This window comes from Sitophilus oryzae, unplaced genomic scaffold (genome assembly GCF_002938485.1).
Source record: "Sitophilus oryzae breed Bouriz unplaced genomic scaffold, Soryzae_2.0 scaffold_1179_pilon_pilon, whole genome shotgun sequence".
Classification (NCBI taxonomy): domain Eukaryota; kingdom Metazoa; phylum Arthropoda; class Insecta; order Coleoptera; family Curculionidae; genus Sitophilus; species Sitophilus oryzae.
This window is the reverse complement of record NW_022145814.1, coordinates 200,199-225,329: the sequence shown is the minus strand read 5'-3', so window position 1 is coordinate 225,329 and position 25,131 is coordinate 200,199. Positions and strand designations below refer to the sequence as shown.

The following is a 25,131-nucleotide window of genomic DNA, read 5'->3' as shown; positions in this document are numbered from 1 at the left end:
CCGAGGCGAATGAGGTGCGCCATTCTGTATTTTCAATTTATTTTCTTTTTTTTTTGTAGATAATTTGAATGTTGTTGACTAAAATCTATGGAGTTTTTCATAAACAAATTTATTAACAAAACATATACTCTTCGAAGATAATATACATTTTAGTTTATAAAATATGTAATCAAATTTAATATACCTACTAATACAAATGTCATTACATTAAATTATTACAAAATCATCAGTCATTCACAAAAGTTCACTCTTGAAATACTTAACAATAATACTTATAGGTACATAGAAAAATAAGAAGGTATGAGAATACTTGTTTTGGATGTTTTGAATATTAAAAATAATAAATACTAAGTTTATATCAGAATTAATTCACAATAAATTTCCATTTAGTAAAAAATCGTCATAAAGATCTTAATTATAATGTTCAATTGGAATACCCTAATGGACATGTTAGATTTAACCAGATCCAAATTCAAAAATATAACCAGCTCCAAAAGTACCAGCTTTACCAGGTTCATCATTATATTCTGGTTCTTTTTCATTGATATTGTTGCTAAAAGTGTTCGGTCTTTCTTCAGCTGAGCGATATAGCAATTTAGGAGATGCATACGGTTTTGGCTGGTAATATTGGCGTTCAGGTTGGGGTCGTGGGTAAGCTTCTTGTCTATATTTCCCGTCATCATAATCTTGGGACTGTGGCTGCAAATAAAAATAATTAATTAGGTTTTGTTCGAAATGTAGAGTGTAATATATGAATTTTTTGTCAAACATTTCCACTTGTTTTTTTTTTGAAAGTGGGGGACAATGGTGAATTTTGAAATATAATATCTATTTGGACTGACATTCTTTCATGTTGAAATTTTATATGACGTCTCGACTTATGTATGTACAAGGTGTCCCATTTTAGTTGAAATCATTCGGTATCTTCGTTATTAGTAAAAATAGGAGGATGCGGTTTGTACAAACTTGTCCCATTTTTTTTTGTCAAACAGAAGATGTAAACAAAATTTTCAAAGCCCTCTTCATTTCTGAGCTACAGAGTCTTTTCGAAAATTTTGCAATTTGGGACAGCCTCTCTTTTTGGGCCGTATCTCCGTTACTGGAGATTATTTCGAGAAGGTGAAAAACTGGTTATTGTAGAACTTTTTACAGTGGCGTAGTCTGTTTTTCTGTGAAAAAAATATTTTTGAAAACATGAACTACAGTTATGTTTTTTCAAACGGAACACTCAAACGGATTAAATTATCCGTCTTGCTATGAGCTTCTAAAAAATATATATCACTCTATATTTATTTTCACTATTTACGGCAATATTTAAAATAATTATAGAAAGATATTATTTTCTTATTAGTAGGCCGTGATAAAAAACAAAAAAATCAAAATCGTATTCACTAAAATAGCCATACACATATTAAAATGTTATTTGGGATTGAAATATTTCACTTTCGAACTCTTACCACTGAATCTCCGAATATATTTTTTTTATAACGGGATGGGTTTGCAAATATCTAAAAGCTTGCCTGATAGCAGTTTCCAGGTGTTTGACATTGTTGTAGTTGCCACGATATATTTCATATTTTAAAAATCCCCAAATACAGAAATCAGGAATGGACAAATCCGAAAATCAGGCAGGCCATCATATGAGTCCATTGGTTCCAATTCATTGATTTGGGAAAAAGTCATTTAACAAAATTCGAATATTTTCATCATTTCCCCCATCTTGCTGACGGTATATTTCACGTAAATTAGCTAAAGGAATATCTAAAAGTTCCGGTACGATAGCTTCCAAGTTTTACAAATAGCGGTAGAGAGTTAAGTTTCCCTGATATATAAAGAATTTAGTACCTAGACAGAGCAGTATACTTTTAATACTTCTTTAGTTTCTTTTATTATCAATCATGGCCTACCAATAAATATGATCTTTTAATAAAAAAAAAAAAACTTTTAAATATTGCAGTAAATAGTAAAAATAAAAATATATATTGATATACAGGGTGGTCCGAATTGTATTCCGGAAACTTCGGCAGCATATTCTGCAGATAAAAATAAGTAAAAAAGTTCGTATAAATGTATGTCCTAAAATGCTTAGTTTCGGAGATACAGGGTGTAGAAGTTTCATTTTTATTTCGATTTTTTCCAAATAATCTCTAAAGTGACGTCAATATTTGGATGAAAATTGGTGGATGGGTGTTTTTTGACATGAGAAATTTGATTTTTTCAATATGACTCCCATTTGTAGGTGGCGCCACCTACATGTGTTTTAACTGTTTTGAAGAGTAATAACTTTACGTCGGTACCTCTTTAAAACTACTGAGTAAAAAATATACATTTGCGATTTTTTTTACATAAAAAAGGTCTCTTGGTAAAAATCGCTACGAGTAATGGTTCTCGAGATATTTGGAATCGAAATTATCAATACCTGTCATCATTGACGTAAATTAAACATGTTGACTAAATAATAATTAGACTGAAATCATAAATTTAAAATCTTTTTGTGTCAAAAGTTCAAAAGAAATTGTTTAATCATCATTTTTTCGCAGAAAAACTTATGATTAATTTAAAAAAATAAAAATTTATTATTTCAGTCAAATAACTATACTCAACGTGTGCTTATTTTTTGTAAATAATGACATATATTGACTATTTCCATTCTAAATATCTTGAGAACGGTTGCTCGTAGCGATTTTTACCAAGAGACATTTTTTAAATAAAAAGTCATAAAAATGTATATTTTTTTAGTCAGTGGTTTTATACAGGTACGGTCGAAAAGTTATTACTCTTCAAAACAGTTAAAACACATGTAGGTAGTGCCCCCTACAAATAGGAGTAATTTTGACGTTACTTCAGAAATTATTTAGAAAAAATCGAAATAAAAATGAAACTTCTACACCCCGTATCTCCGAAACTAAGCATTTTAGGACATACATTTATACGAACTTTTTTACTTATTTTTAAGTTTCCGGAATACAATTCGGACCACCCTGTATATTTTTGAGAAGCTGCCATAAGCCAGATCATATAATTTGTAAATATGCAGTGTGTTCCATTTAAAAAAACATAACTTTAGTTCACATCTTTAAAATTATTCTTTTCGTAGAATAACAGACTACGCCACTGTATTCTGGTAAAAAGTTCTACGATAAATAGTTTTCACCTTCTCGATACCTTTAACAATAACAGAGATACGGGGGGGTGTCCCAAATTGCAAAACTTTCAAAAATACCCTGTAGCTCAGAAACGAAGAGGGCTATGAAAATTTAGTTTGTGGCATCTTCCATTTGACAAAAAAGTGCCACAGGTTTGTGCAAACCGTACTGTTCTATCTTCACTAATAATGGAAATAACGCATGATTTCATTGATTTCAACTAAAATGGGATAGGGGAGAGCGGGTACAGTTGTAACAGTTTTTAGAAATTTATTTTTCAAAAATAGAATGAGAAATTTCGCGAAGTGTACATATTATCTTTAGATAGCCTAGACATTTATCATCAAAATGCACATAAGAAATCGAAGGTATATTCACCTATGTAGTCTTAAAAAAGGCAACAGTGGTGTGATGACATGTGTTACAATTGTACCCCGCGGTGGTACAGTTGTAACATAGAGGAAGGGACAAATGTAACGTGTTTAGTATATTGATTTTTCATCTGAAGCAAATAAAATTTTAGCTCCTAGAATCTGACAAACGTTAAGATATGATTTGGATGCATTCAAACAGTAATAATTGCTAGAAAATGAATGCCAACTTTTATTTACAATATGTGAAAAAACTGGTTCAGACAACAATCTTCAAAAGTTATACCTATTCTATAGAATTTTTTCTAAGAATAATTCTAACCTAGTCACAATCGTAGATTTTTCCAAACAGCGTTCTAAAAAAAACTAATGCGCCTATAAAAAATACAATATTAAAAACAAGATAATTAAAAACTTTAAAAAAAATGCTTTTTCTTGTTGGGGATAAAATTCGAGTATGTGGATTGTAACCACTTTAGTAGTTTCACCAGCTTGTATTTTTTTAAATAACGGAAAAGTGTTACATGACAGAGGTCCAAACTTCTAGCAACTTGTCGAAATCCAAGATTTTCGTTCACAACCAAACCCGCAGCTCTTTTTATAAGTTGTTTTGTAGGTCCCTTATCACTATTAATTATTATTACTTAGGCATGTTAATTAAAAAATGAGTACATCTAACGAAACAATGGGTAGGTATCATTGTAACATGTTACAAAAGTACCCTTTGCAATTGTTACAATTGTACCGAACTGACAACCCTGCACTTTTATTGAAATTAAAAACTAGAGCAAAATTTACCCTTAAATGAACCATATCATGTTAAATATACATGCATAGGCTACAAAAGTATATACCTACATTGACTGTAAACTATCAGATATGATAGTTATTTAAAAACTGATAAAATGGCTTAAGTTTTGCTTTTGTGTCGATAAATAGATATAGCTCTATTGTTATGTCACTGCACCATTGCAAAAGTCTCAACTGTCGTCAGATTGTACTGAGTCTGGAACTTGAATAACTGACAAGGTGCCATAATAATGTATTTGAATTTAAAAAAGTTATGGTACCTGTTACATTTGTACCGCGTTACAATTGTACCCGCTCTCCCCTACCCTGTACAAGATGTTATGAAGCAAAATCTAAAATAACATTCTAGATGTATTTCTAATATACTAGTCGGGATCATTGGACTTATGAGGAGCTTCTGAGATGTTCTTGATGTCAATACTGGGCTGACTAAATAGTTCAGTCATTGGGGATTTTTGCTTGAAAAAAAGGTCCGGAAGTTTTGAAACTTTGCTGGTTTATAGGTTTTGGGGTCCCTAACTAAAATCCATAAAATGCACATTTCCAGACTTGCCGCCGGCGCCGCCATCTTGCCAAGATGGCGCCCAAAATTGGTGTTTTGTAAATATCTCGAAAACTATGCGTTTTTTTGCAAAAAATTGAAGAGAGCAAAATTAAAGAGAATAACATTTCCTATAAAAAAGGTTCTATGAAATTTTTCGCTAAAGTCAACCGTTTAGGCACAAAATACCTAGAAATTTGCTATCCCTATAAATCAAATGTCGATTAGGGTTCACTAAAACTAGTTTTAGTTTTAGTTACTAAAACTAGTTTAGTATTTTCAATTCACATTAACAGTGGCGTGTCATGAAACGTGTCTCGTGTCTGCTGTGCTGGGCTCATCAGGGTGGTCTCTTAATTCATCCAACTCTTCATCTTCAGCCACCAGAGAGTTATCTACATGCAAGTAGAATCAAACCAACTCCTCTTCATCGGATTCGTCGAGTGATACTTCAGTGACGTTGTCACAGGATTTCCCATTGCAGTATGAACAAATCATTGAATATTTTAATCTTTCTTTTCTGCATCCGCAGGCTTTACCACAGTTGTTGGTTTATTTACAGGATAAAAATGCCAATAGGGCTTTTGGAGCTGGATCTTTCAACGTTGTGACTGGAGTAATGCCTGTTTTTGTTTTCTTCCAACCCCATTCTTCGGCATCTTTGGTACAACCAGACCAATGCTGAACATGGTGGTAAGTTTACAATGAATGCTGTCGTGTTGCTGCTCTAGTCAGTGATAAAGATGCTAAATTAAATTTACTTTTGGTTACGGATTTGACGAAACACTGGTATCGATATTTATCCAGATTTAGTTTCTAGTTGTCTTTGCATCCATAGAGATCAAGAAGAAATTTCTCACCTGCAATAGCAACTTCGTCAGCGGTGGCACGCTTGTTTTGAAATGCTTCTATAGGAGCTTGTAAGTCTCTACGTTTTTCAAGTGTTGTCAAAGTTTTTAGCTTCCCTTGGTCGAATAAGGCCGACGTCGTATCACACCCACTTATTTCGTGGAGGAACAAGATGTTGTCCTTCACCGCTTCGACGCTTTTTAAACTCTGCGACGAATAGATGCTGTCGACCGTTTTCCTCTTCCAGGCTTCAGGAGGTATACATTATGGTGAGCCTTGCACAGTGCTGTCAACAGAACAATGAGGTCGACATCCTCTCCAACAACACCTGCGTATTCACATGAAGATGACATTTGGATTGCCGTATGTATGATTAATGTGTCGGCATCTTCTGTAGCCTGGATCACGGTGATGTGCGCTTAAGATAAAAATATTACAAGAATTCATTTGAATACACCGTTTTGTTATGAGACACAAATATATACGCATATTATATAGATATAAAGCAGTTCATAGAAGTTACCGAAATATGTTGTCATAATTTGAGCTCTTATGCCTACACGGTTAACTTAAGCGAAAATTTCCTTATAATCTTTTTTGTAGGAAACTGTATTCTCTTTAATTTTGCTCTCTACATATTTCTTCGAAACGCATAGTTTTCGAGATATTTGCAAAATACCGATTTTGGGCGCCATCTTAGCAAGATGGCGGCGCGAGCGGCAGGTCTCGAAATGTGCATTTTGTGAATTTTAGTGCTGGATACCCAAATCATCAATCCCACAAAGTTTCAAAACTTCCGGACTTTTTTCCAAGCAGGCCCCTTTTTTATACCCAATGACTGAACTAAAAGCCGTTTGGCTTGTTGTGCATGTAGGTTGGCACTTTGAATTTAATTGTGAACCAGTACTGCTCTTTATTAGTTATTTTGGTTTTGGATTACTGTATCATGTACTGATTGCTCCATACATTTTCTGATATTCCTTTCTGAGTCCCTTAGTATCGCCGATGTAAGTTCCTGGTCTTTAGTTGGATTGTTCTTAGGTTTTGTTATGCAGCACTGCTAAGGTCGAGGCCGTAAAGAGTGTTTAAACTTTGTACTTCTGTCAAGTCTTCTGTGTTTTATTACTGATTTCTTTATAGTATAGCTGTATTGCTATACTGCATTTTGCTCCGCATCCTCTGGACAGCAATCCGTACATCATTAGTAACTTCAGAATTGATGTCAAGAACACAGGAAAATTTTTAATCAGAAATCAGAAGGGCTTGACTCTACGGGTGATTTTGTCATATGATACGGCATTTCATACAACAGGGTCCAGTGACCCTAACTAGTATTTAATTACTAGCTCTAATAAAGCTAATTTAGATATATTACTTTATACTGTGATACTTACAGTCGAAGAAGATATTTTATTTAATTTTTATTAATACCTGGTTATACGATTCTTCAGCTTGTTGACGCGGCTGTGGCACTGGACCAACTGGTTGAGGAGCTTTAGGCAGATGATCAGCTTCCAATATTTTGAAACCTTCTTTCCCAGCTATGTATTTTACAGAAATTTTTTTGCCATTGGGGTCAATGTAGCTGTAGCCACCACTTCTGCTTCTAAATAATGAAGAGAACAGCAGTGTTTAAATATAAAACTATATTTTTAGTAGTTGAAATTTATAAAAAGTCCTAATTTTATCATTTTCCTTATACATAAAAATCGGCTATGAATATTTTATAAATTATCAGATTAGTAAATAAATATACCTGTTATAGTAAATTTTTCGAGAAATATATATTTCGTTATTTCAGTTATGTTTAAGGAACTGTCTTTTTGTTTTTTCCCTACATATTGATTGGCTATTTGTTCCTGTAATTCTGATTGTCATGGGGGAAATATTTGAAGTTAATGAATTAGTAAACGATGGTATGCATTTTTCATTAACTTGTGGACAAATGGAAAAAATTGCAGATAAACTGTTGAAGAATTTAGAATATATCCGAGGAATATAATTCGTTTATAGTAGAAGGGGCTGCCTTCACAAGCTGCTATATTATTATCAACCTTAGAGTTGGACTTATTTTTCCTTTCTATACGTTACCGCATGGCTGCAAAAATTCTAGAAAGTTTTTGAAATATATTTTTTAATTTTCTGTTTTGATCTGCACTCACCGGCACGAAAAACGGACACCTTACATTTTTCATGTAATTTAAAATTTTATACATTATGTTATAGTGGATCGATTTTATTGATTTTTTAAAAAAATTGTCGCTAAATTAATTTGACTTTTTAATATCTCTTTCTAAATTAAAAACGAAAGTTGCCATCTGCCAATTATGCGAGCCAAAAAAAATGTTGATATTTTGGTGAAAGTTTAAAACACCCTGTGGAGCGTGTTAACAAAGCAAGGAATTTAAAAATCATTCTATCATCTAAGCGTATCGTTTCTCTAAAGTTTGTTTTTTGGTTCATCTCAATAGCTTTATTTCTTTTGGAGATATTCGCTATTAAAGAAAACATTAACATTTTTTCGTATTTTTTACTTAAAACAATACCTTTACTTTTGGTCCTAGTCAACAGACCAATAAAATAGTGTTTATGGTTTATGTAATGTCTCTCTTCGAAAAGTCATATTATTATTGTCTGTTGGGCAGTTATTCTAGCAGAGATGGGAGATGGTTTTAAGTCCAAAAGTTGATCTCTACCACACTGTGTCTCTACCATTTAAAGAAGCAATAGCCGATACTTCAGAACTTAAAACCATCTCTACTAGAGTAAACCAAAGAGTAAGTAAACGTCAATAAATAATAATATGCCTCTTCAATGACAGTGGCATTACAAACACAATAAAAAACTATTTTAAAAGTGTCTTGATGAGGACCCAAAAGGAAAGGCATGCTTTCAATGCTCAAATTGCTATAAATCGTTATTGTCTTATTAAAAGAAATTGTCTTAAACAAAAGCCGAATATCTCTAATAAAAATAAATCTATTGAGATGAATAATAAAACTATCGAGATAAAACGTACCTAGATAACAAAATAATTTTTTAATTTCTTGCTCTGTTAATATATTCCACAGTGGCAAAAATTCACCAATATATCAACATTTTGTTTTCACTCGTATATTTGAGGCCCTAAAAGTCAAAAGAGTGATAGTCAAAAGAAAAGTGAAGAGGCACTAAAAAGTCAAATAATGTAGCTAAAAATTGCTTAAAAAATAATCAAAATCGGCCCACTAGAACAAAATATATTGAACTTTAAAATACATCAAAATTTTTTAAGGTGCCCGTTTTTCGTACCGGTGAGTGTATATTAAAATTTCACTCTTCTCTAAGACAAACTTATTTTGTATTTTGTATAACGAAATAGCAAAAATAAGTCCCAGAAAAAATATATATACTAAATCTCTCAGGAAGTTAGCTATCATTAGTTAGTTTAAAGTTATATTAAGGGAAAAAATCTGCAGATTAGCCAAGCGTACTTTGTGTGATGAGAGATAAACATTTCATAGGTGAAATTACATTATATTTTTATTTAAATCTCAAAATCAAAGCCCGCTTGATCGTATAACATACCCGTCAGGTGCAATACTTTCTCCTTGGGCTAAACCATTTTCTGATGTAAATAAGTATTTGAAGTTTCCATCGTGGTTGAGAGCTTGCTTGTGAGTCAGAATTTGTGGTGGGGGTTTCCTTGGATATGATTCATTATCTTCTTGATATTGACATTGGCAGTGAAGCACAAACGTGAAGAAAAGACTGAGAATCTGAGAAGAAAAGATAATATATAGGTACTGCTACCGTTATATTTTTTAAAAGAAGTAATCGTATGCTAAAAACGGCGTTAAATATGGATGGGGAATGACAATCGATAATAATTTTGGCGAGGTCAATCCCTAGACGTTATTTACTAAGAATTGACATAGCACTTCTCAAAATTAACACTAGAAAGATTAAAAATGATAGAACGTTTCCGAACATACAAATCTATTTCCAAAAAAATATATTTTTTCTCGAAATCATCATTTAAAAATCATTTATACTCAATATAAAAATAAATTACAACTTTCTTAAGGCCAGCTTAGGGTATGCAGATGACATAGACACGATCGTTCGGGGGAAACATGAAGGGACCCCACGATATTATCCAAAGCGGACTCCGAATCACTGAGAGATGGTGCAGTACTGTCGGGCTGAGCATCAATTCAGACAAAACCGCGGTAGAAGGATTCACCAGAATGTCTGAAAAATTTGAAAGGAATCCATTTAGATGGAAAGGAAATACTGCCATCACAAGAAATCAAATACCTGGGAATAACCCTGGATAGTAAACTTCTCTGGAACAGTCATATGAAGAACATTACGAGAAAAGCCACAAAAGCTCTCATGATATGCAGAAGACTGGGCGGAAATGAATGGGGCTGTGCCCCTAACATTTTGCTCTGGATGTATACCTACTATAGTAAGACCCACGATTACTTATGAAGCAGTTGCTTTGATTAGTTGGATCAGTTGCCATGATTACTTATGAAGCTGTTACTTGGTACACAAAAGTAGAGCAACGTACAGCAAGGCAAAACCTGTGCAAAGTACAGAGATTGGGATGCATCTGCATCACAGGTGCCATGAGAACATGCCCAAGAGCAGCAACGGTGATCATCCTAGACCTACCATCACTGCACATTACCGTCGGTAGATATGCCAGTGCGACAATTATTAGAATGGTCGTTGACGGAAACAGTACTGTGAGAATTTTCAGGTCAGGGGCTTGGAACACCCTCAAAAAGAAAATTCTACTTCTCCAACCTGTGGATGACATACCAAGAATGTACAATTTTGAGAAACACCTCACTGTAGTATTGAGCAATAAAAAGGATTGGAAGAGAGAAACGTTTGCTCAGTATGTCAAAAACCATACCATAACGTGGTATACTGATGTTTTCAAAAACAAAACTAGGAGTATTTGGACCAAAAACTAAATTCTCCGAACCAATGGACACCTACCCCGCCATCTTTCAGGCAGAAATATACGCTATTGAAATATGCGTACAATTTATCTTAGGAACTATCGAAAACAGGAAATAACCATCTTATCCGATAGTCAAGCAGCACTAAAATCGATCAACTCAGTAACCATCAATTTCAAGTTGGTCAAAGAATGCCTAGAGAAGCTGAACAAATTAGGCAAAGAAAATAAAGTCCTCATATTCTGGGTGGCCGCTCACCAAGGCAATGAAAAAGCAAACGAGCTAGCTAGAAAAGGGGCGAAGACTCCACTAAATGGACCAGAACCGTTCTGCTTTCCAAGCGGACACCAACTAAATGCGGCTTATGAACCTGGAGGACTCCATCCGTAACCTGAAATGGAATCTTCCAACGGTCTAAGACGCTCGAAAAAGTTTCTCAGAACTTACACTTGTGTCTAGCCCTAGCAGGCAACTATTAAGCCCGACCAATCACGTTAGAGTTTTTGACAAACACAAATGAATTAACACTCTCCAAATAACCACGCTAACCAATCTGATTGGTCAAGCTTAATAGCTGACTGCTAGGGCTAGACACGACCGAGAAAAATCAAAGATTTTCTTTGGTTTAAGTGAGAATAACGATCTTTGTATTGTCACGGGGTTTCTAACAGGACACTGTCTTCTCAACGAACACCTCAGTAGGCTGAAGCTGAGAAACAACGGTGAATACAGATTCTGTGGGGAAAATGGGGAAACACCAGAACACCTCATCACCGAGTGCGCCAAGACGACAATCGTTTGTGACATAAACTTTGGTACGGCTGATGTCGGAGATGGAGAGCTGGCCTCTGTGGAGCCGTCTCAAATACTGGCTTTTGTCAAAGCCCTGAGACTGTATGATGAGTTGTAACTCGTTATAACTCAAGATAGGGGAACATAATAGATCTGCATGGTCGCGGTGATTAACCCCCCTGCTAAACATTCTACATTCTTAATGCCAACTGGCAGTTAGCGCCATTAAAAAATAAACAAGTCCGGGCCAAATAATGACGTCTAGGGTTTGACCTCGCCAATATTATCATCGATTGTCATTCCACAACCGTCTTGATGCCGTTTTTATAGACTGCCAGTGGAGAACAAATGTCAAGAAAAGGTTGATAATTTGACAGAATATATTAATTATGGTTTATAACAATTATTTTAAAAATATATGTTTGGGCGAACAAAATAGAATTAATTTAACTTTATTGGTGAAAAAGGGGTTTTCATTTTATTCAAAACAAGCTTAAATATCAATCTATTAATTAGATTTTTTTTATAAAAATCTTCAAATATTCAATATTTGAAAATTATTACTATTTTTACTTTTAATTTATTTAATAGATTTTCGTGTGAATGATTGGTATTTCTAGAAAGTTTTTTGCTTTTTCCTATATAAATATTAATTTTTAAAGTTTTATGTCAATTATCCTCGACTGTAATGGCACTGTAACGCTGTTATTTTCGACAGTAGATACGGTATAATATATTACTCCTATAATACACTTTTTTTCTATAAATTTTTCTATTTTGCACCATTTTCTATAACCTTAAGTTTGTTTAAAGATGTTTTTAGATATTTTTTCATTTTTATTTTGGTACTCTCCGTAATGATTTATTTTTTAATTTAACAGTTCCATATTTAATCATCTATTTAAATTGTTACAAAAATTAGATATTTTCAGACTTTCTATAAGAACAATTATATATTATGTATTCCGGGTGCGTCTCAAAAGTGGCTCACCCCTATAACTTTTTTATTTCTTCAAATAAAAAAACGAGATTTGGTATGTTAGTATATGACATAAATTAGGATTGATTGACGTATTCAATTGTTTTTGGTCACTTCCTGTTTCACCGGAAATGACTACAACTTTTGATTTTTAAATGGAGCCCTCGGTATTTTTATACTTTATTCGATAGAAAATGACATTCTGAATAGAATAACATATCATATGTCAACTTTTGACATTCTCGCTTAATAAAAAATTGTATTTTAAAGTTCAATCTAGAGTGCCATGGCTATGTTAAAAACACTAATTCTTAATCAAGAAGCCTTGGAAAAATAGATTTGACCGTCTAATGTTTTTAGTGTCTTGCTTATCCTGGCCAGTTAGAAAATGCTCAAATCATATTTTTAATAATATCTCAATTTTTACAAATGGAACGAGGGTGGCTCATTAGCATATTTGGAAAAAGCATTTTTTTACGAATAATTTGATGCCACACACTTGGTATTTCGAGTCAAATTTTCGTTACGAACAACAAGTTATAATTTCAAATAAACCATACGCGAAAATGTCAAAAGTTGACATATGATATGCCATTCTATTCAGAGTTCGATTTTCTTTCGAATAAAGTAAAAAAATACGGAGGGTACCATTTAAAAATTAAAAGTTGTAGTCATTTCCGGTGAAACAGGAAGTGACCGAAAACAATTGAATACGCCAATCAATCCTAATTTATGTCATATGTCATATACTAACATACCAAATTTCTTTTTTTTATCTGAAAAAAATAAAAAAGTTATAGGGGTGAGCCACTTTCGAGACGCACCCGTTATTATGATTTTTTTGCTAGAGAATGCAATTGATAACAAAAATCTTGCTGTATATTAATATACAAGGTGTAAACAATGTACTAAAAAGTGCATTAAATAATTTTATTTTCTTTCCTTATTTAGTGATAGAATAATTGTGTAGCGACAGAATACTTTTTAAATTATAAGTTATACACTTGACTCTAATTTAATTATTTCAAAATTACTGGAGTGCTGCTTTTCATAAAAGTCAATAATATTGATATTTTTTCATCACGTATAAGTAAATATCTTAGTTGTCATCAAAGTATTATAAAAAATAACAAAAGTTAAGAAAGGAATCACTTGATTTTTTTCTCTATAATATGGTCTAATATTAACGTTTGCTTTGCTATCACAAGTATAAAGTGTACAAATTAAAATGGTTTTAAATTTTATCCAAAGATAATAAAAATGTGAGTGAACGTTTTCGTCGGTTTGTAAATAACAGGCGAAACAGGCATGTCTTGCAGCATAATAAATCACTTTCACGCACCAGTTAAATACCATAACTATACATTTATTAGAGCACAGCAATCGGTAAAATGATTATAAAGCGCCGTGTAATTGACCACAAAAATGTTTATATGCAAAAGTATCTATATGCCTTTAAGTTACATAATTGTCTAAATTGTAGAACGCTGTTTTTTGCCTTTGCACAATCGGTTACTATATATTTTTAATAACAATATTTCATTTGTCGATTGTATCGGAAATCAGATTACCAGTTTAATGAAATGTTGTGACAATGCTTTTTATTACGCGCGAAATTAAATGTAATTAACTTTATTTCATGTTACACGGTGTATCAAAAAGTTTGGAAGATATTGAAAAAAAAAACATACTTACACTTACCGCGGCACGAAAAACGGGCACCTTAAAATTTTCATGTATTTTAAAGTTTTATATATTTTGTTCTAGTGGGCTAATTTCGATGATTTTTTAAGCAATATGTAGCTAAATTATTTGAATTTTTAGTATCCTTCTAAATTAAAAATAAAAGTTCCCATTTGTTAATTATACGAGGGAAAACAAAATGTTGATATTTTGGTGCAAGTTGGAGCACCCTGTGGAATATGTTAAAAATCATTTTATCATCTAGGTACATCCTTTCTCGATAGTTTGTTTTTGGTTCATTTCGATAGATTTATTTTCCTTGAAGATATTCGCTTATGAAAAAGACACTAAAATTTTTCGCAATTTTTACATTAAAACTGTGCCTTTGCTTTTGATCCTAGTCAACTGACCTAGTAAGTCGTGGTCCCGAAGCTGGCCTTCTTGACGTAAGATTTGCTTGGTTTAATCTTCTTCTTACATTCCATTCACTTACATGTACGTTTCTTAGGTGCAATTCCTTAGAAATTTGAGAAGCTGGCAACGGGCTAGTCATCGTCTCGATTTGAAGTTCTCATATGAAGGTTCCTGGACGTCTAGTATATGAACTTGTCTCGAAGAAGCGACTGCACTGTACTTCGTGCACACCTAAATCGGTCATTGGCGTAATTTTGATCTCTATCATCTTTAATTAAGGCAACTATAGCAGATACAACTTCTGGACTTTGCAAAAAACTTTCTGAACATCTGGAAAACTATCTCTGCTAGAGTAACTGCCCAACAACCAACAGACAATAATAATATGATTTTTCAGTGATATGAACACTGATATTACATAAATCATAAACTCTAATCATAGGTCTGTTGATTGGGACCAAAAGAAGTCATGGTTTTTAATGTAAAAATTACGAAAAAATGTTAATATCTTCATCAAAAGCGAATATCTCCAAAAAATAAAGTTATTGAGATTAACCAAAAAGTAAACTATTGAGAAAAGATGATAAACACTGAGAAGATAAAATAATTTTAAAATTTCTTGCTTTTTAACATATTTCACAGGGTGTTTCCTCGTACAATTGACAAAGAGGAACTTTCATTTTTTATTTAGAAAAAGACACTAATAAGTTAAACAATTTAACTACAAACTGCTCAAATCATCATAAAAATCGGTCCACTCGAAAACAATATATAAAACCTTAAAATTCATAAAAAATTTAAGGTGCACGTTTTGAGATTATTAAGTTATCGGAAAAGAGTTTATGTAGAATATATTCAGCATACCTAAGAACATCTTTTACATCATGTGAAAACTATCATAGCGGTAAATTAAAAAAATCTTGTTTAAACATAGTTTTCAAGCATCCTAATTTTGGACATTTTCTACGAAAAAATGACGTCATAGATTTAAAAGAAATCTAAAGTATCGTTTTCACGCATCCAAATAATTTCGTACGAATTTCTTGGTTAAGTTTATGTAGCTCTCTGTCATATTTAATGTATATTTTTCCTATATAGAAGGATGTGATTAATAAGTGATTATCGCTTGGTGGCCATATTGTAATTGTCATTTTTTGAAATATTAATTCAGAAGTTATTTTTGTCAGTTCCACAAAATTTCCCGTCAATTCTTATTACAAAATGGCAAAATGTTTAAGATAAGAAGGATATATGTACTTTATTTCGTTGTATAATCTTTTGAATACAATTCGAAGTTTCAAGATTACCTAATACTGTTGCCTGACACTCAATGCGATACAGGCAACACTACACCTCCTTCGGAGTCGTAGTGTTGCTGAGTAACGCATTTTGTGTCAGGTAAAAGTATTATTCCATAATCCCAAAACATCTTGTGGTATTACATTCGATAATCCTTCAATTTTTTTATCTTTCGTCATGTTGGTTTTCTTAGAAAATGTCCGAAATTCTGATGCACGAAAATTAGGCTAACACGATATGCAAAAATGTAGTTAAATAACTAACTACAGAACGTTAAATACGTTAAATGTCAAAGCGAAAAGTTGTTAAAAAGCTTTAAAAATATACAAGGTTTTTGGAGAATATTCATTTTTGATTGGAAGAATATTCATTTTTTGGTGGAATATTCATTTGGTTCTGACATGGTTAATTTTCTCTGCTGCCTTGTAATTAATCTTAAACAAATGATATCTTTAGTTTTCAGGATAGCAAACGTATTCAATATATTAGGAAAACTTCAACCTATCACATTATTTTTTCTTACGATTTAGAGAATCAAGATATTTAAAACTATTTTAGAGTAATTCTGATTGTGTTAGTTTATTTTTTTTTTGTTTTTATATAGATCAATACAACAAGTTGAATATACTGAACATCAGTGATCGCTAGTCCTAAATTTAAACTGTGAATTTTTGAAAATGACGAGGCAGTTGAAACATGGAATTAAACCGAGACAATTTTCGCACAATCATTTTTGTACAATTTTCGAATACAGTTGTCTCAACAAGAATGCCTTGCCGAGTTGGTTTCTGTTTTCGGCAATGAAGCACCACATCAGGTCAACTTCTCGTTGGTTTGGAGAAACTAAACGTGGACGGATTAGTCCTAGCGACGATCAAGTACAGGTCCACCAACAAGGGCAGTCACCCAGGAAAATGTCGATACTGTACGTAAGCTGATCCAAGAAGATCGACATATGCGACATGTCGTGAAATTGAATTATCGTTGGACCTCAATTAAAAAAAAATTACGCGAATTATGTGAAAAAAATAGTTTCTCATTGGATACTGCTCTGTTAATGGAAATATAGAAAGCAATTAGAGTCAATTGGTGTAAGAAACCTCTACACCGGTTTAACGCACGAAACTCAAAAAATATTTATAGTACCTATTGTTAGTGGTAATAAATGCTGGATTTATTCTTATTAATTCAAAAATAAACGTCAATCGGTTGTTACTAGAGCACAAAAAGAACCTAGTACGCATAATTGTAGGTATCTCACTGGAAACTGCCCCACGGGGGTAAACCTCGTGAGATGGAAGATTTCCAACGACGACTACTGCAGAGAATGTGGAGAGGAAGAAGAAACTATAGAGCACCTGCTGTGCCACTATTCGGCACTGGAATACCGACACTTTAAAACTTTAGGACAAGGTTTTTTGGAGCGATAAAGAGCTGGAAATGCTTTAACGCAAAAAAAAAGAATGGGAGGAATGTTTGGTATAACAATACAGGGGTATCGCAATGGGCCCAAAGCCTCCGAGTAAGGGATCAAACATGATCCCAAACCTCAGCAACCTAACCTAACTTAACCTAGTGGTGACAAATGCTGGATTTATTCTTATGAACCCGAACATAAACGTCAATTGGCTGTTTAGATGTTCCGAGATGAACCAAAACCGACGAAAGTTATGCGTTTTCGTAGTGTTTCCAAAAGAAGTGATGTCGACATTTGTCTCAAAAGCGGGTCATGTAGCAACAATTCGTTTGCCGCATCAAAGAACTGTTACTGTTAATTGATACATATTTATTTGTTTGCTGGATGTAATTGCTGTTTGGGAAAACCCCCAACAACGAAATTTACCACACAGCTCGAAAAACAATTGAGATTTTAAAGCAAGAAAACATCGAATTGTTGGACCATCCTCCATACAGTCCTGATCTAAGCCATAACAACTTTTTTTACTTTTTTAAAAAATAAGAATGAACTGTATGCATGATTAAAGGTTCCAGTCCCCAGAAGATGCAGTCAGCGCCCTCAAAAACACAACAAGCGAGTGGAATAATTGCTTTCGGAACTGGTTTCGACGCATGCAAAAATACATTTCTCTTCATGGAGAATACTTTGGAAAACAATAGTGTTTAGAACTTATCTATTGTTTTTTTTCTACCTCTATAGGCAAAATATATAATAACCCTCGTAAGAACAAATGGACGTCACTTCTATCATGAAATCTAGAAAGATCTACTTTGTGTACTGTACTAACAATCGTAGATAAGTTTTAGTTTTCATTACATTTAATTTTCTTCCAATCCACCGACAGGTAGTAAAGACAAATTTTGCAAAATCGAAAATTGAAAAAATCCAATTTTTTGAAAGAAAGTTTTCTTATAAAAGAATTTCAAAGCACCAGTCAAAAACTGACATTTTGATATAAAATTGAGTTCTGAACAACTTTTCACTTTGCAATTTTTCGATATTTTCTTATATCATTAATGATTGCAGATTGCAGATGAATTAACGTCTAAATTTTTACCGTTTGATCGAAAAAAATGGCGTTCAGTTGGTTTGGAAATGAACATCGATGACATTCGCCATATAATTTTACATATAAAATGACAGTGATCTTCATTTCATAGCCATCGCTGGCGCTGTTTTTTATTCGGTCATATTGTACCGTATGATCGAATAAAAACGGCGTCAGCGATAGCTATGAAATGAAGATCGCTGTCATTTTATGTAAAATTATATGGGAAATGTCATCGATCGTCGTTTCATGGCCAGCGCTGACGCCGTTTTTATTCGATCATACGGTATTATAGCTCTATGTAAGTATATTTAAATTCATACTCTTAAGTAGTTTGGTTGTTTGGTATAACTAAGATTTCGGACCTAATTTTATAGAAAATGACAATTATACTTCATACGTTTCAAAAAGCATGTGATATCTCTCGTGGGGAGATTCCTCACGTAAAAATAAGATTTATTTTTTATATCAACATAGGACCGATTTTTCTTTGTTTCATAGCTATAGGGGGTTAAAGTATTTTTTTTCGATTTATTAGAATTTTCTTCAAAGTGCTCTTAGTGATTCGAATGAAAATTTGAAGGTTAAAGTTATTATAAGTGCTACACATTTTGATGCTTAAAAAATATCGACAGATTCACCAAGGACGTGCACATGGGTTCTCCTGGCCTCATGTGCCACTGACTTTTTCCTTTTTTTAATAAAATTGTGTAGATCGTTTAATGCCGATTGAAAGTTATATCTCGACATTTAGTTGATTTCGATCTCCTTGATGAGATTAACACAATTTTATTAATCACAATTAATAAAATTAGTAAATTACTTATTTAATCTAATTTGTTATTAACATTTATATCACTGATGTTTAGTGCTACCTACAGCAAATTAAAACAATAATAGTGACATTTAAGATAATTACAAAAGACTTATTTTTAAAAGTTTTAACATCCTAAACTATGCATTTCCTATGTTTATAGCAACTTTTTCCTTATTTTTTGATGAGGATTCAACTAGTGCTGATTTAACACTTTGGCCAGTTAATAACATTAGAAAATTTTAAATGTTGCTATTAGCACGAATTTTCTAACAAAAAATAAAAAAAAATAGTGGCGTACATGATTTTTTTTATCAAAATATTCTAGTGATAACTCATATGCACGTCCCTGGTATATATGTTGTCCTTATAGCAATTTTTACCCTCAAATTTTCATTCGAATCACTAAAAGCACTTGGAGGAACACTATAATAAATCGAAAAAAATGAAGATTTTGACCCCCTATAACTAAGAAACAAAGCAGATCGGAAAATAAATCTTATTTTTAAGTGACGAATCTCCTTACGAGAGATGGCACATGTTTTTTGTAATACCCAGTATATCTACAAAACCGAATATCCAAACTCATTTTTTTTGAACTTGTAGGTAAGGTTTTTTAAAAAGGTTGTTTGAGAATATTCCTAAAATAATATACAGGGCGAATCTTAAATAAGTGCAAATATTTTTAGGGGTAGTATATTTCGACCCCAGAAACACGATTATGAGTTATGCAATAATGCAAAAAAAAAGTTTGAAAATAGAAAATTTTTTGGAAAAAAATTTGGAAATTTTTAGTTTTTAGACAGAAACATACCTAATTTCTTGATAATATGACAACATAGGTAGTAGATTAAATTTACAAGGAGGAATTTCCAGAAAAGGTCCAGTGGTTCTCAAAATTTAAGCAAAATTTTAAACTCGGTTAATTTGGATTTATTTGAAAAATGTTAAAGAGATGTTTCGTTTATCGAGATCTACCAGCCCCGAAATATTTGCACTTATTTAAGACTCACCCTGTATAATAATATAAAATATAACATAATAATTCAAATTTTTCTACTATTTGTTATACAAAATTTTTTAACTAGTATATGTATTTTTAAAATTGTTTTAGTAAAACCACAGGTAAAACTATTAATTATCAGTAATAATTTTAAATATAGATTATAGATTTTTTTAAATTGTAAATAGGATAATTTATATGAAGAAAGGATAGTATAAAATATAGCAACCGATTAAGATTCAAAAGTAATCCTAAAATGATATATAAATATTCCAGATTTATAAATAATAGATCATTTGACTAATATTTCAAATTTATTTAAATTTTAATTACACAAAGATATTATTTAATATTATATAATTAGTATCGGTTTGTCAAAACCATTATTCTTGTGTGAGTTATTATTTTGTAAAGAGAGCCAAACCTGTTCAAATTTATAGAAAATTATTTTTTTTGTGCAATATAGTTTCAAAACCCCATGTTTTACATAGGTTACACATATTTTTCTTTACATTCTACTTCTTTAAGTTAATCTAGATAATTATATCTGCAATTTTAAAGTTTTTTAGAATTTTAATGAAATCTACACGAAAATAACCATATCGGTATAATTCACTTACGGCTAACTTAGACATGATTATATATTTTATCCTAACACTGTTCCACAAGTATACGAATATGAATGTCCTGAAGACAGTGAACGCGGGACCACTATGGCACTGTCCAATAATATCGGACTCCTTTATAGATACGGTGGGCGTCTGTCCATAATGCACGGTTATTTGGAACCCCACGTTGAAGAGAAAGTAAAGAGTTTTAGGGAGGGCGACGATAACGCTAAGCCCGTTTGGTTTCGGCCTGTCTCCACTCATTTCTTTATTGATTCTTATAATTTCGTATTATATTCATATTAATGAGTATGGGCGAAACAAGTATGGACTAATTCATTATGCCTGATAATTTTATTTCTCAAATGTCATAAAAGTATTAGTTTTTGCCATAGATAAATGAAACAAGTTTAGATTGGAATGTGCCCATAAGGACAATGTAAACACTATTTGGCGCTATTCTTGCAACGGTCGCGACCCAAAACTTTTGAAAATTTCGGACCGGTTCGGCTTTTTCCGGAATTATATCGCCAAATATTGTTTATTCAAATTTATTATTATTTTCGTTTAATTTTATAAATAAAATACAGTGTTGCATACAAGAAACTTTATTTTATATAAGGACGCATGTATGAAATACCTATGAAACATTGGAAACCGACGTTATGCCACGATCCACGATGGTTTTTGCGGTTCACATTTCACAGCACAGCTTTTTAAGTTTTTGATGCCACTTTTTCACAATTATCACCGGTTGGAGTAAATAAAACTTGAATTAAACTCACAAGATAGCAATAATTACTTTGAAAGTGGACGCTATAAACACTTTTCGGAATTTCTTTAATGAGAGCGGTTTAGATTTTGAAAGATTATTATGATTTTTGAAGATTCTGACTTTGACAAGAGAAAATTATTTCTGTTTTTGTTTGCCGTTGTTCTTAGCGACCGCTATAGCAGCGCCAGATCGCGTATAACGGTCGCGACCCAAAATAATTTCGCGACCTAAAATTTTTACGGGCTTTCCAATCTAAACTTGTTGCATTTATCTATGGTTTTTGCGACATGACTGACAATATAAAAAAGTCAATTAACGCCTAGGCATAAAAGTAAAGCACCAATAAAGCGCTTTTACGCCTAAGCATAAAAGTCCTAAAATATATTATTAAACTGACATAAAGTGTCAAATTCAGCGACCGTAACTATGGTTTCTCGATATACAGGGTGTTTTAAAAACATGTACCATCTCTCGTAGGGAGATTCCTCACGTAAAAATAAGATTTATTTTTCATATCAACCTAGGTTCGATTCTGCTTTGTTTTGTAGCTACAGGGTGTTAGTTGGTTTAGTTAATTAATACTTAATATTTTTTCGATTTATTATGATTTTCTTCCAAGTACTTTTAGCGTTTCGAATGAAATTTAGAGGGTAAAAGTTACTGTAAATGCGACATAATTTAACGCTAAAAAAGTGTCGACAAATTCACCGGGACGTGCTGCCACAAATTACCTATAACAGATGCGAAAGAAAGCGACTGCATCGGAAACCGCTCGGCAAACCCGACACGCCTATTGAGTGGTGTAAATACACCAGTCGTTTAGTCCGGAAACCTATGCTGTGTCGTATTCGCTTGCTGGAATGACATAGTGCGTGGTTATATGTTTCTTTTTAAAACGCGTTTAGGATTTTTGTTGAACTTTTGAACTGTTATTTCTAAGTTTTGGTAATTTGTATATCTTATTTAAAATGGGATGCAAATGTGTTTATTTATAAGGAAAAAAAAAGATATTTATAGTATAAAAATTAATTTATTTAACAAAATTTAATTAAAAATGCGACAAAATAGTTACCTTTCTATTGGTTCTATCGGACATTTTTCGACTATATAAATCTTTATTTGTAAACTTTAATACATCAAATATTTTCAATCTAATAAATCATTTAATGATGTAAATAAGAGGAAATTTCTCACATGGGTGGTCAAATTTTATAGTTTTCTTAATATCAAACAGCCTCTGAGAAATGTTTTCAACTCAAAATGCCTTTTAATTATGTTTGACTACATCATTAAAAAGGGTCTTCAAATACATCAATGTGATATTTGTCTAAAATTTGCAAAAGAATCCGAATCTCTGGATAACTCGAAATTATTTACCCATTTAAAAGCCTTTGATCATGAAAGTGGAAAAATTTGTTCATTTTATTTACAGGCTGGAAAAATTATTTATATTAAATTTTGATGAGTGTTGCACTGAAGAAAACATTCAGAGGCTGTTTGATATAATGAAAACTATAGAATTTGACCACCAATTTCCTCTTATTTACATCATTAAATTATTTACTAGATTGAAAATATTTTATGCATTAAAGTTTACAAAAAATAAAGATTTATATAGTCGAAAAAAGTCCGATAGAACCAATAGAAACCAATAAAAATGTAAAATGTATTTTGTCACATCTTTAATTAAATTTTGTTAAATAAATTAATTTTTTATACTATAAATATCTTTTTTTTTTCCTAATCTCCTACGAGCTGATATTCCTAATCTCCTACGAGCAATCGTTAAATTACTGTGAGATTATACAGAAAAGTCCACAGACTTCGAGACATAGGAAAATCAAGTCCATTTAGCGTGTATCCAAATTTTGACAAGTTTTCAAAAATGACAGTTTTGTTTAGACTGACGTTTAAATTCACCTGACTTCTCGGTGAATGGTTTCTTTTTATGGGGGTACATAAAATCTAAAATTTACGGCCATGAAGAAATTCAAAACTTGGAGCAGTTAAGGCAGAAAATATTTAATGCCTTTGACACTGTCACCCCTGATATGTTATCCAATGTGAGGAGGGGATTTTATGATCGTTTGGGTTATTGTTTAATGCAAGAGGAAGGAATGCACTTTTGAACAATTTTTGTAATTTTTTAAGTTTCATTATCCTGTTTTTTACCGTTTACCCATTATCTACCTTGACGAACATGGGAAAACGAAGGTCCTTTTCAGGACCACAAATATTTTAATTGAGAAAATTGGTAACTTTTTTTTGGATTAAAAAACAAAAGTTGTTAATATAATATCAATTTAAAAGTGTTTTAGTAGTTTTAATACACACTATGATATAAAATTTATTATTATTATAATGTACATTATTAATACTATTGTTCATTCGAAATGGCATTAAGGCCCAATTGCAACAATGATTTAAATTTTTCTTAAAGATAAGTAGAGCTTAGAATGAGCTGTATTTATATTTACTTTAATATTCACCTTAAATGAGGGAATTTGACTGATACAATTTTTGAATTTGAATTGTTTTTAATGATACTAACAATTTTAGTTCAATTTTTAATAAAATTTATTTAATATTAATAGAAATCCAAGAGATTTGAAACCTCTTTTAGCGATTTATAACATTCTCAAATGAATTACAGGTGCCCTTATTTTCTATGAAAATCACACAGCTTTTTTCATAGTCGCTGCAGTTGCTATAGCTATAAAAAACTAATTTTTTAAGGCGTGAAAATTGCGACACACGCTAAATGGACTTGATTTTTCGTATGTCTCGAAGTCTGTGGACCTTTTTGTATGCCTCGACAACATATTGGTGCAGATTATTTTCACCCAAAGAAATAATAACCCAAACTATACATTGATGCGGATTGTCTATGAACTCTTTCTGAAGGTCACAGAAACCTGAACGCGTAATTCGATGTTCTTTCGCATCTGTTATAGGTAATTTGTGGTGCTGCGACGTGCATATGGGTTATCACTAGAATCTTTTTCTAAAAAAGCATGTAGGCCACTGACTTTTTTCTCGTTAGCGAAATAGTGTAGCAGTTTAATTCCAATTAAACGTTGTCCTTGATATTTTGTCATTTTGGCCTCTTTGATGAGATAAACGCAATTTTATTAATTTGCCTTGTTCCAAGTCTAAAAGCAACCTTTAAAAAATTAATATCATTAACTTGTGACTAAGTTTTAAATAAGTACTCATTGATTCCTCATCAAAAAATATGAAAGAAAAGTTGCTATAAATATAGTAGGAAATGCATAGTTTTAGAGTTACAGGATATAAGATCTTTTTAAAATTAGGTTTTTCGTAATTATCTTAAATGCAATTATTTTTTTATTTGAAATTGCTGTAGATTAGATTAGATTCTTAGAGGTGGCTTTCGGCCTGATCCACTGCGACCTTCTCAGATCTATTGTGGTCCTCTTCTGATCCTTAGATTACATTCTCCAGTCCTATCCTTTTCACAAAGTTTAATGACAATTTTAACAAATTGGAGACTGAATCTCCATGTAGCTCCTTGGCTATCATTGCCTATTACCGGACACAAAATGTGTTCTGACGTTTCTT

General features: G+C 32.2%; 1 protein-coding gene across 1 annotated transcript; it reads right to left on the bottom strand.

Annotated features, from left to right (window-relative positions):
• Positions 1 to 144: 144 nt before the first annotated feature.
• On the bottom strand, positions 145 to 21,080 carry LOC115891052. Its single transcript, XM_030911453.1, has 4 exons — positions 20,787 to 21,080; positions 9,285 to 9,475; positions 7,149 to 7,323; positions 145 to 699 (listed from the first exon to the last, which is right to left on the bottom strand). Exons 1-4 carry the CDS (start codon positions 21,036 to 21,038, stop codon positions 457 to 459), a joined length of 861 nt encoding a protein of 286 aa, XP_030767313.1. The 5' UTR covers positions 21,039 to 21,080; the 3' UTR covers positions 145 to 456.
• Between the last annotated feature and the right edge of the window lie 4,051 nt (positions 21,081 to 25,131).

Excerpts from the sequence above, each read along its gene's own strand:
- LOC115891052 (XM_030911453.1), bottom strand. The coding sequence starts at position 21,038 with ATGAGTGGAGACAGGCCGAAACCAAACGGGCTTAGCGTTATCGTCGCC. Across the intron at positions 9,476-20,786 it reads TAATCATGTCTAAGTTAGCC|ATTCTCAGTCTTTTCTTCAC; the intron begins GTAAGTGAATTA and ends TTTTCTTCTCAG. Across the intron at positions 7,324-9,284 it reads GAAAGTATTGCACCTGACGG|AAGCAGAAGTGGTGGCTACA; the intron begins GTATGTTATACG and ends TTCATTATTTAG.